This window comes from Lontra canadensis, unplaced genomic scaffold (genome assembly GCF_010015895.1).
Source record: "Lontra canadensis isolate GAN:19392208 unplaced genomic scaffold, GSC_riverotter_1.0 scaffold55, whole genome shotgun sequence".
NCBI lineage: Eukaryota > Metazoa > Chordata > Mammalia > Carnivora > Mustelidae > Lontra > Lontra canadensis.
The window spans coordinates 12340601-12359159 of NW_022631049.1; the positions used below are offsets into that span (position 1 = coordinate 12340601).

The window sequence follows — 18559 nt, forward strand, 5'->3', positions numbered from 1 at the left end:
ACACCGTGTTTCCACAAGGTATGCACAGCTGTTGGCAAGAAAGATGAATTCACACTAAATTAAGCTCAATTATGGCAACTTTTTATTCTTTCCCCAAGGTGCAGGGAGAGGGCTGACACGCATCCTCTGGAGATTTGGAACTCCTCCAAATTCAACTACAGATTCCTTGTTGTTTCTGTAAACCAGGCTTTTAAAAGAACTTTAGAAAAATAGCAATTTACTGATGGTGTCCTCAGGTAGACCAGAAAGTAGCCTAAAAGGGTTGATACTTCTGCCAAAAAACCTGGTTACACGGAAGAAGGGGATGTGGATCTGAGGGCAAGAGCTGGCTCTTTTTAGAAGTGCTTCGTTTGATTTCATATTTCATTTCTCAGAAAGTATGAATTAATTTGGAAACTTAAACCCATGTCTGCTCTCGGACTTGGGAATCAAATGAGAAACTTCTGGGCTGGGCCTGGTGAGGTCTGCTTCCTGGGCGCTGTCCTGGGAGGCCACCCTGTACAGGCTTCGCTGACAGAGTTGCCTTCTTGAGAAGACATCTCCAGGCACCGCTGGGGGCTGCCTTCAGCCCCCTACATTCTGGGAGGCTGCTGTTTCAGGTGTGGATGTTTCTATGGTTTGACCTATCAGCTGAACTGCAAACGTACTTTTCCCACAAATACAACTCTTCATTGTTTCTCCTGCCTTCTTTCAAATATGTTTTGCCCTCTAATTTGCTACAGACTTTATATTTTGAATCCTGATCCAGTTCTTTGGGAAAAGGACAGTTTGCTAGGTCAGCAGAAGGTGGGTGTATATAGGAAAGAGTCTTCTGTTTTACCTGGTCACCAAATCCCTTGGGCCTATAAAGAAAATCTTGGATGTAAGAGCTTATCTGTGTCACTTTCTGACTGAAGGATCTCTGAGGAGACAATTCTTATCAATTCTAAAGGAAAGAATAGAAGATGCTTACATAGGGGATATTCCCTGAACTTTGGAATATTTTGGCTTGTATTCTAAAACAGCAATAAGTTTATTCGGGTTTTCTGTCATTATTCTTTTCTCACCTCAAAACAACAGCACATGATAAGCACACCTTTACCTACTTTGGGAGGATGTTGAAGGTATACATTAAAGCTGAAAAAAAGAATGAATGAATGAATGTACAGAAGGAAGGAAGAAAGAAAAGTAAAAGGAAGAAAGGAAAGAAAGCAGACCTCTAATAACCAGACAGGACGAGCATTCCTCTCTGGGAGATGTCTGTAGCCCAGAGAATGACCTTCCTGTAGGACCCTCCTTGCCCTTGAACACAAGGGCCAAGGTCTCCTTCCCACAGTCACTGATTAGAATCACACGTACATTTTCTTGGAAATGTGCTGCCCAGATATTCCACTTGGCCTGGGAAGAAGCTAGTCCAGAGGAAAGGCTGGTCCTGCCTCCCCCGGTCCCTCGGGTACTTGGGGGGTCCCCATGACAGATGTCCTACAGGCTTACCTAAAACATGGCTGAGGCTCATTGGTTACCCATCACCTGGGGCTCAGCTGCTAGAGCACAGAACCATATAGCATGAACTCAGAAATGAGTTTTGCTAGGTCTCCAAAATTATGACACATTCCCTCGAAAACTGTGAAAGAGAAAGAGGACACACATCCCCTCCATGCCAAAATGAGCCATTGTTTGTGCTGTCTGTTAAACACCTTTAAAGACCCACTTGTATCAGCGGAAGAAAGCATCAAGACACATCCCACTCACTCTGGGCACTCACCATGGGATGGGGGTGGCATGGGGAGCATACGGGCCTGCTGCTGAGGGAAAGGAATGTTCAAGGAAGGCACCAGGGAAGGAACTTCCGGCAGCTTTGTTCCCCTAATGGACAGGCTCCCTGCGTCAGCCTGGTGGTCTCACACAACTGGCCCCTGGGTGGTCATGGGTGTCTCTCTGTGCCACGCTTCCATGGCGGGGAAGGGACTTGGTGGAGAGACTCCTACATCAACACATCCTTCTTGAGGGAAAGGTTGGAGACAGCCAGTCCTCAGGACTCTGGATGCCAGCAAAGAGGGCCGTTCTCAGAGCCCCCTGCAGTATTGTACTCCCAGAAGCAAGGAAAATTACTGTTTCTCCATCTAAATTTGTTATTCCTGGGTCTCTGATGAGCATCTTTCCCCAAGGACTTCCCAGACTTTGAACAACTTGGCATCTAAAAATACAAAACGCACGTATCCTCTTTGAACCTGTCGAGGGTAATTTGGCAATCTCTGTCTCCTGATGAGTATCTTAAGAGGAGGCTAGATTTACAGGGCAATGTACATTTATTTATGCTGCACGAGAAGGCCTTTATCATTGTATGCGAATCTGTTCTCAGGCTTAACACCCTGACATAGATTCTCAGTGGTACTGTGTTCACGTCCCTTAAACAGGTGCAGAGGAAAGGGTTTAAAAGTTTCTTTGCACATCAAAAGAAAAGGGAGAGAGAAAGGAAGCACGACTACCATTCTGCATTAGGAGAGACTTAAAAGAAAGAGCCTATGGTTTGTGTTGCTGAATTATTGACAGTTCCCTGGCCACGGCCAATGAGGTAGAAGGCTGGAGGAGCTCAGCGCCTTTCCAAACAGGACAGGCTGAGCAATGTACGTGCACAGGAGATCCTAGCAGTAGCGGTGACTCATTTAATTGCCTGCAAGTCACTGCATTAAAAAAAAAAAAAAAAAAAAGAGTGTTGACCTCTCCTGCTCTGGTTCCTGCTTCCCAGGTTTTGGCAAGATACCCTGGAAGGGGAATCAGAGCCCCTTCCGTCATGGTGGACCCTGGAGCTCTGCAAGGGCTGGGTCAAGTGCACGAGCTTGGGGAGGGGGCTGGGCTCCTCTCTCGCTGACTACCTACCTCTCTTTTCACCCTTCTGACTCTAAATAAAGGGACAGATTCTGTTCCCAGTGGTTTCTCGTTCGTCACTCACCTTTCATACCACTACCTTCTTCTTGGAATGTGTTACGAGCAGTGTTCTGATCTTCTAAGTGTTCACTCCCACCACTTCCTGAAGAGGCTACACTGCTTTGTGGAGACAGGGGGGCATGATCGGATGGGAGGCACTGGGGTCCTCTAGCTCGTAAGTCCTCATGAGACATCCATCCGTGGCCTAGAGGCTGGTTTGGCACATTCATGGGTGGGGTAAGGGACACAGATCGTTTCAAAGGGCTGTGGTGTGCCTGGCCTGAGAGAACTGGAAAAAAAAAATAAAATGAAATAGGTTATTCCCCCCCCTTTAGCCTGGGCCACAGAGAACCCACAATACCTTTTAACCCTGAGAAATGACGCTAACTATCTCTGGTCCCTGCAGGCTGAATACAGGCCTGGCAGGGGCCTTCCCTTCAGGGGGTTCAAAGGGATGCGTCTGCACCTCTTGGTGGGTTGGGTTTCCCCAAAGAGGCTAAACCTACAGGCCCCGCCCATCTGGCCTTCACCTCTGTGGGTCTGGATCTGGTTTTCATTCTAACTCTAGAAATCAGGATCCGTGGCAGGAGGCCTATAAATCAGGTGAGGCTCAACAGCCTGGCAAAGTGGCCATGGGCCAAGAGTGAAGAGAACATGGGCTGGACATTTTTTTTTTTTTTTTTTTTTGGAAACACACAGAACCCGACATTACCCATGTCATTGGGGGTGGACTCCTTGAAGGGTAGGCAGGCTGGTCACCGTTTGGGATCTTGGCTGGGCTGGACGAGAAGGTAGACTAGGCCTGGCAGCCAGGAAGCAGGGAAGCCTCTCAGTTCTGGAGGGGTGCGGGCTCCTGGGGGGCCGCAGGGCACACACGGACCTCAGGGTGTGTGCGGGACACGGGCAGCTGTGTGTGAAAGGGCCGATTCTTTCCCCGGGCTTCACAGGTTAATGCCAAACTTCACACTGACAACACTGCCAGGTAACAAGGCCTTCATTCAGAAGCCGGTGGGGCACTCGCAGCGAGCTGGGGACGGTTTCCACCCGCGGGATCAACGCTTCCCCCCGGTGGGCCACATCTGCACAGCCCCTGTTTTCCATGTCTCTTCCAGAAAAGGAGGAAAAAGCAACACAACTCCTGTAACTAGCCAAACTCAACTGAGGTCATTTGAGGGAGGGATTTCAACCAAATCAACGGCCGGGGAGCCGGCGTTACCCTCGGTTGGTTTTTCTGGGCGTTTAAGTAACTTTACAAAATAAGTCTATTCATAAGATTCTCTGAGGCCCGCTTCCTGACAGGTCTGGGGTATTTTGACTGCAGCCACGCTCACATGGAATTGAGCCACATGCATTTTTAAACATTTTTCAGGGAAGCCATTAAGTTCCATCTCGGGCCTTATCCCCTATAGTGAGGTTTTGCTCTCCAAGGCCCGGACAAGCTCTTCTTGGCTGGTGTGAACCTGTGTTTTTTAGTAAGCAGAGCTGACACCACAGTGTAAGAAGCACCCATGCCACAAAGACCTGAGCAGCAGACTAACTTGCCCCCACTTTCAAAGAGAAAAGACCAGAGCCAAAAGGCTGGGTGATTCCAGAAAGCATATTTGGGGGCAGTGGTGGTGTGGGAAGATAGTTTGTGGTCAGCTGGCTTTGACCAGGCCTTGAGAGCAATGGGGTCACATCTCTGTTGTCAATGTTTCCTTCCATGTGGCTTCACGTGGCCAGAAGGGAGACAACTTGTGCAAAAGAGGGACAGCCTGAAGGGCAAGAAGCTTCTTCATTAGCAGAACAGGGAGGCAAAATGGAAGCTTCCCGAGTTTACCATTTGTAACCTGAGAGATTCCCACCTGAGGCAGATTCTATCAAAGACAAGGAATTATCACTGGACTTTAAAAAAAATGCCAAGGGAATTTTGGTTAAAAAAATTTTTTTTGACCCTAACAGGCTGAAACAGCTTGCCTTTCCACTAAATAGGCTAGGGAAGAAACTATTGAAAAAGGCTCCCTGGAAAATGCATTGCTACCTGGTTGGATCAGAATTACCAAGAAAAAAAGAAAAAAAAAAAGAAAGCAAAAAGGAAAAAAGTAAATAAAAAGGAAGCAGCAGCAAAAATGAAGAGAGAAGCCAATAGGGAAAAAAAAAAAAAAAAAAAAAAAAAGCCAGACATCCAGAAAATCCATTTCATGCCTGTCTAAGTATTTATATAAAATTGGGCAGACTTGTTGAGGGCTCACTGAGTGCTGGAACAGTCCAGCTTAGACGTCTTAGCTTTCTGATACCTTGGCAACTGCTTCAGACTATATATCTGGTTGATGCTCTGAATGGTGCCAGCCAGGTGTGCCTCAAGTGGAAATGGGGGTTCCTCTTCACAGCCAGGATTAGAGGTAAACCCCACACCATAAAAACAGGCTAAAGAGAGACACCCAGTTTTGAACTGGAAGAACCCTTAGGACCTAGCTTGGTTAGAGGCGACAAGTGAACATGTAATCATGGGTGGGCACACCACTAAGAGAATCCCTTTCTTTGGGTGCTGACAACAATACCCCAAATATGTTGGGAGCTGAATTCCATTTCTGGACGGACCCCATTTGCATCTTTCCACCTAGTTTTCTTAAATGACACGCTACCTCCCCATCGATGGGCATCCTTGGGGAGGCGTGTCGATCGATATCCGAGGAATCTACCAGTTACTGAGAATGGAAAAAGATCGTTACCTAACTTAGTGGGACTTATCGGGTTTTACTCATAGATAACTACACCCATGTCTTCATGTATCTCTGAGCTTGACTGACGTCACAGGGAATATGGCATCCACTTGGCCTCTGCCTCTAATAAAATATCAATTATAGCCGAGGGAAAACCAGGGCCTTTTCCCAGTGACTTTCTACTGAAGGCCCACCCTGTCTGCATCATAAAGATTCCCGCAGCTGGCACCCAAACAGCAAGGTCTCCTTAGGAGTCAACCTCCTATAGCAGCCAAGCAAAATGCCTCACGCACAGCTTCCGATTTGCAGGGATGGCCATGTGTTTAGATCCAGGCATGGGACCCACCCCAGTAAGAGTAAAGTCATGCTGGGCAAATGCCTCATTTCTCCAAAGAGAACCAGGCCCAGAGGCAAGACCAGCTCGTCTTCCTGTGTGAAGGAGACAGAAGAGGGTGACAGGTGACCTGCCCAACATGCCATTTTGGGGCAAAGACAATTCTTCAGGTAGAGATAGTAGGGAGAGGCTTGTACCACAAGGCCAGTTTTAGGGTTACTTCATGTTTGGCACAAAGTGGCAGAGGCAATGATCAATGCCATGGGAAGCATGTAGGAAAATAGGCCTCATCGCTGTGGCATGAATGAGGTGGCCAGAGGCACAGCGCTGATGGTCGTCCCCTCACTCCATTTTTTTTTTTTAACCAAAGAATTCTTCTGATGTGGTGATAAATAGAGGGAAAATGGATATTCAAGCAAAAGTAAATACCTAAATAAAAAATTCCTTTTTCCTGTGGGTAGAGAGGCAGAGCCGTGAAAACAGTCTTCTGTTAGCTGTCCCAGAATGACTCTAGCTAGAGGCAGACCTTTAGAATGACAACAGTCAATGTTTCATTCAGACTTAAGCTGCCCCTGGGTATCCGAACCCTGCAGAATTAAGTACATCTTGGGGAAAAAAAAAAAAATCTCAATATAGATTAGAAATCAGCAGGTTCCGGCAGAATCGAAGTCCTGAATTTGTATTGCATTCGTGACTTTAGAATAGTGGGAGTTGGAGGGACAGCGTGTTTCTGGATGGATTTATTATATTGAAAATTCTACTAAAAAATTACCCAGGGGACTAAGGTTGTACCTCTGTTGCCCTTAAAAAACTGAAGCTAAAACTTAATATAGTGTAGAGTATAAATTCAAGATTGTTTATTATTTTTAGAAGGAAATAGAGGTTCAATATTGCTCATGTCTTCTTACAGGAAATTTCAGCAATGTCCACATATCTACGTATGTACACATAGGTAGGCCAATAGAATATTGTGATTTGGGGGGGCATTTATAAATTCAAGTGAACCAAAAATAAATAACAAATACTGAATAAGTCTAGCCGAAATATGGATAAAAAAACAGCTAAAAATAATCTTGTCACAGACATGGAGCCGTGTGATACGGGTTGAGAGGGTCTTATAATCTGGCAATAAACTCTGCCATACCATTCTTGGCTAGCCAATTTCTCTGACCTCATTTAAACTTATGATTTCTTTTTCATCTCAAAACATCTTTAATGAGACTCCCGTCAATGCCTTTTTAGAGGAAAAGACCATACCTGACTCTGGGACCTATTTTCTTGAAAGCCTGGAAATCAGATTTTTAAACCCCTTTCCTTTGACCAAACTTGACTTCAGCTCAATTTCAGCTCAAAATTCAGTGACAGGCTTTTGGGAATAGACTCTTTTAAGAAAATTAGGAATAACTACTTTTTCTGCTTTCTAATGTGACAAATAATAGGGTTTGCCAGAAAGAGGAAGTTTGGAGGTACTGGCCCACGAGCTCTTTGGTTCACCATTAGGTTAAGCATTATACCTCACTGTGGAACAGAGAAGAGATCCCCTACAAGCAAACAGTACAGATAATTGGACTCCACTGTCAGTGAAACTTTATCCTCACAAACTTTAATGGACATCTTTCAAAGATACATTGCATACTTCCCTGTCCTCCAGAAGCTTATGCATTGAATGCAATTTCTGCTTTAAAAATTATTGTTAGGAGCCTAGATTCATAACGTTTCAGAGCTGGAAGCCCCCTGAAAGGTAATTCAAGAATTCCTAAGTCATGAGCTCTGGGCCCCTGGGGACTGAAATTCCCTGGAAATCCCTGTGTGCACCACACTTTGCTCATGGATGAAATACTGTGTTGCAAATAATCTTTATATATAGGCAGAGTATGAACATTAATAAAAGACAAATTAATTTACATGTTGCTGAATTCATAGCTCTTTTGGTCCCTTTTTTCTATCAGCAGATTCAGGGTACAATTCTTGCTTTCTGGGGACCCCTATTTCTTTATGTTAACAACAGAGCCCCAAATTCAACAAATGGTAGAGGCGACTGCTGTTCTCTGCTTTGCTGACTGAGGTTTTCACGGGCAGTAAAGGCAGCCTTGGGCACTGTTGTGCTCAAAGTCCCCAGCACGTCTCTCATCCTTAAGATAGTCCCTCCAGTCCCGTCCACCAGCACTCTGCGTTGCTACCACCATGTGTTTCCACCTCCTTACAGTCTTAACATTTCATTCTAGAGTTTATAATCTAGAAGCTGACTTCTTTTTGAATAAGGGCAGTAAGTGTTCCCATATTCCTAATCGTGCCCTCTTTCCTCAAACCAAACAGCTTGTCTTCTCAACCCAAACTTGAGTTCTGTCTTGTCACATCCCTATGAGTTCAGACGGGATTGGAAATTTTAATCTTTTTTACTCCTCAGGCAGTCTCTCAATTTCTAATTCAACAAGCTGCCCTTCTCACAGGAAAACATGTACTTCCTCAAAACTTCCAAATTCTAGATGCTCACGTGACAAAACTTGACAAAATTGCGAGTGAAGTTGACAAAAATAACTCATTCTAATTTAGTGATTTGAAGAAGTAACGAGGAAACCAAACATCAGCATATGATTTTAAAATATTAACTTCAAATTTCTTTCCTAAATTAAAAGATCCTAGGCTATTCCCTACTCTCAGGATACACGCTGGGCATGTCAACACACCATGACAAAGCCTAGGAATATTCTAAGTGTGAGCTGCTAATGGTGTAACGGTAACATTGTTTACTAGATCTACTCCACAAAGAAATTCAGAGTATCCACAGAACATTTGCTGTATACAGCAACTTGCTGTATATAGCAATCATATAATTCTTACATTTTGCTATAGGAGATGGTTTGATACTAGTCTAGTTTAAAGGAGAAAAAACTCAACCCACTGCCAGCTACAAAATAGCTTCAATTATTGTTTCAAAGTTACTGGGGGAGCGATTCCGATTATTTCTTTAGATTTAAGGCCTGCTTCTCAGGCATTTTTCAGGTGCCATCCAAGAATTTCTCGACAGTGCTTTCAGGGCATCTAAGGAACTGCTACTAAAGGCTTTCCGTTTTCAAAGAGTAGAGTTCTGTTAACACCACTTGTTTGAATGATTCCAGGCATTTGCTTAAGGAAAAAAAAAAAAAAAAAGCCAGCATTTTCGAGGCTCAGTGGTGAAATGATACCAGAGCCTGGAATCCTCTTCTTTAGTTGGTTTTGTAGGGCCACAACCCGTAACCCGAGGCCCTGTAGTGGGAATCTTTGGGGAAGAAAAGATTAATAGTACTGCAAGAATACATTAAAAAACCAAACCAAACAAAAACAAAACCAGAGTGTTTGATCAGTGACATCATGCAAAAAAAGACAAAATAACATCACTCACATTTACAGCCAAGTACAGATTGGTGTAAAAGGAGGGGGAAGGGGTTATTAATTACTCAGGTTAAAATTAACATGCTCTGCCATCATTGCTTCAGGGAACAAATCGAAAGCCCATCTAGAAGGTTTCATGCCTCAACTCTGCATGCTTGCTCTCTGCTTCTTGTTCAAAGGTTTGGAAAACCAGTGCTTACAACATCTGGACACCAGAAGATGATTCCCCAAAAACAGCTTCAGACTCCACCTCATTCTGGGGGAAAAGGAGAGAACAGGCTACAAAGCAAAGACGTGGTCGGTGGATGGGGTGTTCCCGACGAGCCCAAAGGGGAAGCCACATGCTCTCCGGAAAGAGAAAATGTACGCTTGCCTAAGCAACAAAACAAAACGAATGGAGACTCTGAAAGAAGAGAAAGCCGCAAAGAACATTGCGATGAGGTTGACAAATACACAGCGCCAAATCTCTTTTTCCCTATTAAATCTCATTTTCATACAACATTGAAACAAAAGCATTCTGATGAAGGGAAAAGCACCTGGAGAGGCTTTTTCAATAATGCGAGTCCTTGTCCCTGATGTCAGCTCTTATTACTCTCCGGACGGCTCAGCCTTTGGGCAGAGGAAAGATGTATGTTTCTGCCTTCACGTTATCACTTAAACATTTGGGCTTTTAAGAAGTAAATTAGAATGTTTCTGGCAGACTTTTATTGCTGCATTAATCTCTGGTACATTTCATTTGTCCTCTTTTGTCAGTTTCTATAATGGCAAAACTGGGTGTCATCCAGTAGAAAATCTATTTTAGATAACGGCTATTTGACTTTGTATTGTCATTATTTACGAAATAAGCTAGACAAGAAGCCAATATAGACATTTTACAGAAATTGGTTGAGTCTCACTCACAAGCTTAACTTCAAATCAAGTAGTCCTAAAAGGAAACTGCCCAAATCCTCTCATTCCATTCCATCCAAACCAATGACATCAACTATGGAAGTAATCTGACACCACGGAATCAGATGTTGAAGTCAATTCAAGGGACGGTGGGATCAACCCAGCCACTTCTGAAGTTTCTGTATGTTGGGTTAACTTCTACTTTCTGCATTTTGTTTCTTTTCCCCTCTATATTTATACCTACATGCGTTCAACCCTGAGGCTTGTCCATGGAATTTCTACCCACATAGAGACTTGAAGAGATGAAATCCAGAAAAGAATTTAGACAGAGACGCAGAATTGGAATCATTTTGTTGACGACACCAAGTAGAGTAAATAATTGAGTCAAGCCAGTGGCCAGGAGTAGATTTAAGAGGGCATGTCCTTTTTCATTTTCCAACGTATCCATAAAAATGCCCCAGTCATTGTGTTTCAGGAAGAAAGTGCAGACACTCAGAAAACTAGATGTTCGATGAAAAAACATCTCTCCCGACCCTTTCTTAAAAGACAGCTGTCAAATTGTAACTGCTCACATGCCTACCCAGGAGGTCCTTCTTAGCTTTACAAAATGCAATGTCCATCCTGTGTTTAATGACCTCGGGGCTGCTCACTGAGCATGGGTACCAGAAAAGCAATCCTGATATGGAACTGCAAACAGCCGGAATTTCATGATTGAGCAACTCAGACCCTCTCAGAGCATCAGTGCTCCCAAGGCCACAGCAGAGTCGCTGAACAAATAGTCAATGACTTCTACAACCTGACACCGCTAACAAGGCTTCTCCAGAGGAGAAGCAGGTCAATCCCTTGAAAGGGGCTCACAAAGGCTATTTTAAAAACCCTGTCTACGAAGGCAAAGTCTGCTGCTGGAACTTCAAGGCTCCCAGATAAGAGGACAGTATGGCTTGTAAATGTCATGGCTCTCATTAGGCAAGGACTGGAATCATTAGATGCCTAAGTCCTGCCTTCGGGGCCTCAGCTCAGCCCCAGCCAAATGCACTACCCGTGCCAGGATTTCTCTGGGCATGAAACTCTGAACTTTGCCTTGATCAAGCAGAAATCTTTTTTCTTCTCTTTCTAGTGCTAGGAGAAGGGTGATAAATAATTAGGATGTATTATGTGGTCCTGACTAATTCTTAACTTAGTTACTTGATAGAAGAATGAGAACTGGAGTTTCTCAGCATTGTGACTCGCGGGGCAATTTACTGATTAGGGAACTGGTTTTGTTTTCATTAAAGTATTCAATCTAAATGTCAAATGTAATAATACACATAAATGACCATTCAAAAACCCCACAATTTGAGCTTACATGGCTAATTAGATGATTTTTTTGTTGTTGTTAATTAAGAGAAATTGGATGGTTTAGGCTCTCCTGGCTTCTTAATTATGTTTGATTGAATTCACCATGTGATTCAAGACAAGCTATCGAGGCTTCACACATCCCAATTCCCGCTTTGCTTCACCTTTGGTATCTCCTCAGATTCCCAACTGTCACAGCCAGCTCTGGTGGGTGTTGGAACGTGGTGATATTGGTACTGTGTTTGTAAAATTGATTTACTGTGGCCTGTAATTACACATACTGATTTGAATTTTTGACTTGACACTGCATTTTTCACTTAAACCGTACTGTTCTTCTCTGCCCCAGAGAAATAGCATTTACGTAATTGCTCTCAACTCATCTACTTGGGTATTATAAATCAGTCCTACAATAAAAGACTTCCAGAGACACAGCAGGCACGAGGTTGCTGGCATAATTCAGCCCCCGGGACTGTTCTAGTTTAAGGACAGGAATCGAACAGCATTCATTTCTTACTGGAGATGAGATGGGAAGGGCTATATGGAGACTTTGGATCCCGGCGGCAGAGAGAAAGGGGCCATAGGACAATCAGGAGGGCTCGGCAGAACCCAGGCAGCCAGCTCAGATCCTTAGGTCCCCTCCCTTTGCTCCTCGCCGACTGTCCCACATACTGTATAACGTTTGTGGGGTCTCCCTCGCCTGTCCCACAAACTGTATGACGTGTTGTCTGTTCTCCTATTCTGTGTCTTATCTGCCGTGGATCCTCCATATTCACAGATTCCATATTTGTGAATTCACTGATTTGCTAAGCTTTATTTATAGGCCCCCAAATCAACACTTGTCTCATTTTCATGGTCATTTGTGGATGTGCTCAGAGAGGCAACAAATCGGGAGTCCCTCATGCATAGACTCCCAACTGAGGCTCTGCCTTCCTGTGTTGGCTTTCATCCTGTAAGCAAGTGGCCTTCTCCAGGCCTGTGTAGGGTCATGGTTTTCTCACTCTGGTGTTTTTCTTTGGTGATTTTTCTATTTCTGATGGCCCCAAGTGTGGCAGAACTGAGGTGCTCCCTGGTGTTCCTAAGTGCAGGAAGGCTGTGATGTGCCTTACAGAGAGAATACATGTGCTAGATAAGCTTCACTGAAGCATGAGTTATAGTGCTGCTGGCCTTGAGTTCAAGGTTAATGCATCAACAATACATAAGACACAAGATGTCTTTAAACACATATGAAACAAAGTTATGTACTGATCGACGGATGAAAATGTGAAGCTTGCAGGAATGTCACCCTCTATCTCCCCTAGAAGCAATGGTTCAGGATTTGCTAATTGAGTGTTCACAGTGGTTTTATAGAATGTAACTACTGCAAATACTAAGAACTCACTGTGTGCATATGTTGATACCAACTCTTCATCCAAATGCTGAATACAAACTCCACCTCCCATCCTGGGACATGTTTATCACATTTGTCACATTTTTTTTGCCTTAGGCTAGTGGTTCTTCACCTTGGCTACACAGTCAACCCTGCTGGAGGCTTTAAAAAAAACCCTGATGCCTGGGTCCCATTCCAGACCAAAGAAAGAGACAATCCTTGTAGTAGGTTGGAGCATTCGTACTTTTTAATGCATCTGAGGACCTGTAATGGCTAGCCAGGCTGAGAACTACTATCTTAGGCTATCTTTTGGCCTGAGGGTACCCCCAAGCTGGGTCCGCCATTCTGGACATTGCAAACTTCCCCAGGTTGGATGCCATTTCTGCCTCGTCTTAATAAGATGCCCACAAACAATGGATATCTTGTTTCCTTTTTCAAGTGGCTTTTAAAGGACAACATACAAATCTTTGCTTTTCCTACCAAACAAGTCTTGTTTGCTTTGGATTCACATGTAGAATTCTGTTTGGGCTCTTCAGCTCAGGATTTTATCACTCTCGCCCTGCCCTCCAAGTAAAATAAATAATATTTTGCTTCCAGAATTCCAACCTGAAGGATACCTGAGGAGAAATTTCTGAAGACTCCTTAGACACATGTTTTTACTCCTGAACAAGAGTGCCTGCTTCTTGCTGTGGCCATTTTGCTCTTGCTGAGTAAGAAGAGAGGATCAGGGGTCAGCGGGAGGCCCTCTCTGAACTCTCTAAGTCTGGAAATGTCTGCTGGTGAAAGCAGAACTGATTTACAAACAGCAAAAACTGTGTTCTAGATCTATGGACCAGCAGCACTGACACCACCTGGGAGCTCTTTCCTTTTTTTTTTTTTTTCCTCGCAGAAAGGCTGGACTCTCTTGCCTTACCTCACACCTACAGAGAACCACGATCTGATTTAAGATGCCAGGGGATTTGTGTGCATATTTAAGGTTAAGATACACTGCCTATTTACCTAGCTCTGACCTGCTAGCTTGACACCTGTTCTTGATGTTGGGATAGGCATCAACCACACAAAAAGCAGCCTGCTAGAGAGAGAAAAATTGGGGGTTTGTGTAATAAGTCATATGACCTTTCTTTGCTTCCGTTTTCCCCAATATTAGATATCAAAGGATACAGTGTGGGATTGTTGGAAAAAGGCCATTTAATGTACATAAAAGGGTTTTGAAAAAAAAAAGGGTTTGCAAAATGTAAAGTGCTACAGAAATACTAGTTATTAGTTGTCAGAGTAAGAAAACCTCAAATGGAAACCAACAGTGCTAATGGAAAAATCAACTCAAAGTGTTAGCCAGTCTAATGACATTCATGGATCATTTTCAGCATATTATGGACAATATGAAAAATATCTCTGATTATTGATAGTGTTTCACAGATTTACAAGAGATAAATTTCCATCATGGTCTGTCATATCAAAAGGAGTATCTTCCTTGCTCTTTCAGAATCCTTACACTGACAAAATTTTCTCTGCCCTAATCAGAATTCTCTTCCTTTGATTCTGACTCAACTTGGGCTTTCCTTTCCTCTCATATGTTTTATTTTTTTAAGATATATTTATTTTTGAGAGAGAGGGAGTGAGCGAGTGAGAGAACGCACAAGCTAGGGGAGGGGCAGAGAGAGATATTCCCAAGCAGACGCCCCCATACCCGCCCCTCACCACTGAGAGGGGAGCCCAATGCAGAGCTTGATCTCATGACCCTGAGATCATAAGTTGAGCTGAAATCAAGAGTCAGACACCTAACTGACTGAGCCACCCAGGTGCTCCTCCCCTCACACATTTTAGTGTTCATGTTTCATTTCTATTTTCTGGAGGGCCAGGGCATGTGGCTCACCTTGTTTATCATTAGATTTCAGTGCCCAGAACTCCTCATGAGACCCTCTCTTTCTTTGTCCTGATGTTGGTAAGCAACACTGATTGCCCAAAGTCTTATTGAAAATGCTAAGTACAGCCAGTATATTTAGAAATTCAAGCTATGAACCTATTATGTGGCTGGGTAACACTGAGTTCTTCATATGCAAAACAAGATACACGTTGAGTGCCTACCATGTTGCATGCTCTAAAAGCTGAGGGCACAACATTGAAAAAGCCATTACAGCCCAGTGGATGCTCTTTCAGCCCCTCTCTGAGCCAACCTTCTGCAATGGTATTAGCATGTTGATGCAGTGCCATTCTCATCTGGACAAGGTATTTTCCCCACATTATGTATTTCTGCATATTTTTTAAAAGTCTGCCTTGTAATACCAATAGCACAGCCAGCCAAGGGTGTCAGGGTGAAGGATCTGCCAACTGCTCACCACAGGCAAGGCTCTGGAGAAGGGAAGGCACTAAATTTTATCATCCTCCCCACTCCTGGCTCATCCCAATGCTCTCATTTTCCCCCGCACATTTTAGGATCTCACAAAAGGGTGACCGGATGAATGACTGCCGTATCTCCTGGCTCTGCTTCTCTCTTACCTGCCCCAAGGGTGGGGATACTGTACTGTCATTTCCCCAAATGCAATCTAAAAGACCCATCCCTAAGAACCACCTTTCCTGGTCTTTCATTCCCTGAAGAAGAGACCAAATGGCAGTGAGCACGTCACCAGCTACAATTTGCCAACGCCACTAAGTGTCAGCTACAGGTAGACATTGTTTCATTTAGTACTCATTTAATGCCTTCTGATGTAGGTTCTAGCATTGCTCCTCCCTCCACCCTGCCCAACACAAATTTCACAGACAGCAAGCTGAGTTGCAGAGGGTAAGGGACTCGTCAAAGATCAGATAGCTAGGAAGGGGCAAGAGCCAGGGTTCAAGACCAAGTTCCTCTGACTTGCAAGACTGCCTTCTTGTGACCAACACTACACTGCTTCTTGTAGCAGAAAGAACTCGCAGACTTAGGCTTTCAGCCCTGACCCTGAACACTCAATATCCAAAATCTTGAGCAAGTCCATTGGCTCCTCAGGCTCTCAGAATCTCCTGTGGAACACAGTTCTAACAATGGTAATACCTCTTCTTCCGACTTCCCAGCGTTGCTGTGGGATCACATGCTCCCTGCTTTGTCCCCATCCATCCATCCATCCATCCATTTGCTGAGCATGTGCCCTGTGGTCAGAGCATATGCTGGGCACTAGGAAGGACGATCAAGAAAGACCCACTAAGATGATAGGTGAAAAACTGCTTTTGAAATAAAAAAAAAAATTGTTTGAATTTCTTTTAAATTTCCCTTCCTGGGAAGAGATGGTTCAGCTAATCTCCTCATTCAGCAAACACTTAGTGTCTCTATGCATAGAACACTGAAATAGTCACCAGGGCCCCAGATGCCCAGGAGAGTATAACAGAAGACAGGGGAGCCAGAAGCCATCGGTATCTTCTACTGTGTATTAAGCCACCGCCCGCTATGGTGAGAAGCACATTGCAGTGAGGAGCTGTAAGGTAGTGCTAATATTCTAAATAACACCTTGCACAAGGTGAAGAAGTGCTGAAAAAGTAAAAATTTTAGGTGATTTCAATTTCAATGAATTCATCACAGTATCTCAAGGACTAATGAGCATTTTCCAGGAGGTGGTAATAGGCCTGGCCCTCTATTTTGGAATGACAGTAGCGGGATATTTGTGAAAGTCAAAGCTCTTCTCTCTGGCTTCTGCAGTAAACGTGCATGTTGTTTCCTTGGCTGTAAGTTGGCTATTCCGTACAATCATTTAAAATCCGTGAATCTGAGATGCATGAAGATTCCCTATGACTGAATTAGAAATCACCTGCTCAACCACATGGAAAGCATCTCTTTTCCATTTGGGCTTTCCCCAAATGACTCACAAAGCTTATGGTTTGGGTCTTGTGTGGGTAGTTGAGGGCAGAGTCAGGCAATCATCTCCATAAAAAAGCCAAACCAGGATCTTTTCATTTTAAAGTAAATGCTGGAAGAGCCCCAGACTTAAAAGAAACAACATGGCTTTTTTTTTTCCCCCTTCAGAGAAGTAAGATAACCACATAATGTTTCCCTGAACAAAAAGCTATGCTTCAAAAATGATTCCCCATGCAATGAAGGAAGGCCAAAGGGGGTGTCCGAGGGGGTGAGCTTTTCATTCCTGAGGCAAGACCTCAGGAGAACTGGTCGAGAGCAACACCAACATTTTATTGAAAAGTAGATGTTGCTGTTGTTTGGGTGCCCAGTAGAGTTGGTCCTGATGGAATTTTAATGATGGTGCTACATTTCTTGGGCCCTTCCTCCAAAAATATTTTCAGAAGACTGGAAGGTATAATACTACAATTTGCTTCCCTCATTTATTTACTCCCTAATTATCTTGGAATTCCAGAACTTTAAAGCAGAGAGGGAGTTGATAAATAGGATTTAGGAATCATCTATTCCACATCCTTCTCTCCCCTCACTGCCCCCCCTCCCCGCCTTTTATCAGTTAAAGAATCAGAGGCTTAAAGAGATACAGCAACTGTCCAAGGCCACTCAACAAAATTGATACTGAAGCTAAGATGAGAGCCTTGATGTTTTTGGTCTTTGTCATTCATATTATATCGACAGTTATTAGTCTTCATATCAGTGATATTGATAAAGAGGAATAGAATAAAAGATCTGTGATCTAAAACAGATAAGCCCTCATTTAACACCAGAGTAATACATTGCAGAACCCAACTGTTGAGGACTATAGGTTTGTATAACAGTGTGAACAGTGTAACCCACACACAGCGAGGACCTCTGAAAAATGATCATATGCCATCAGAGTTTTTCCAGAATGAAGGCTGTTGCATCTTCACAGATGTTGGCATTTTCAGGATCTGGGCATTCTGTGCACCTGTCCTTCTCCTATTTGCTGTCTACACTGTTTAGCCATCACCAATCCAGATGTGCCACAGAACCCTCTCATTTTTTATCTCATTGCTCAGAGAGAGAGCCACCACTGACGTGAAATCAAGTATTGTTTATAGATTGGAAAAGGCAACACCTTCTTTAGTCAAAGTCTTTACCTGTGGAAGATTTCTTTCTCTATTATGATTAATTCTGCTCATCAGTTTGGGTTTTATTTCCTTAATTCCATGGTTTTAATTAGACAATACATTTATGGAGAGGTTTGCAGCTAGGATGTCTATATGTAGACAGACCTAGAAGCCATCATTTATATACCTAATTATCTAAAATCAACTGATTTGTCATTTGAAAAGACTTGACATTTTCACTGGGTTGTCACTATTGTCTGACATGGGCCTTAGAGATAGTTATTTATTATTTACTGACACTTTATAATTAGCAGAACTGCAGAATCTGTCATTTTCGGTGCTGGAAAAAAACTTCAGAGATCATTTAATCAGTATTTCTCTTCTCTGCAGTCTAGTTCCCAGATAAGAGGGTGGAAACTCTCTTCGTAGAGTTCACATCGTAAATGAGAGGCACCGAGCTTGAGTTCCAGGAATCCTTCTACTTGGCCATGGGACCTTCCAACAGTCTCTTAGCATCCAAATCCAGCCCTTGCTTTAATGGAAACAGGCAACACCCTATCAGTTATCCAGATTGATGGTGAGAAGATCATCATTAGGAAAAGTTCACACTTGAAAAGGAAGTTCTAGGGGAGGTAAAGATATTTCAGGTACTCCCCATTAAAGATCTTAATGTAAAAGAAGAAGATT

General features: G+C 43.6%; 1 protein-coding gene across 5 annotated transcripts in view; it reads right to left on the reverse strand.

Annotated features, from left to right (window-relative positions):
* SAMD4A (sterile alpha motif domain containing 4A) overlaps positions 1-18559 on the reverse strand; it is a 203687-nt gene that overhangs the window by 45708 nt on the left and 139420 nt on the right. For 4 of the 5 annotated variants that reach the window (XM_032875342.1, XM_032875343.1, XM_032875346.1 and 1 more), the window contains one exon: positions 2933-3196. The exons of the other annotated variant lie outside the window; for it this stretch is intronic. In XM_032875342.1, coding sequence (XP_032731233.1) covers positions 2933-3196 — 264 coding nt within the window. The remainder of the gene's footprint in view (positions 1-2932; positions 3197-18559) is intronic. 5 annotated transcript variants of the gene reach the window in all.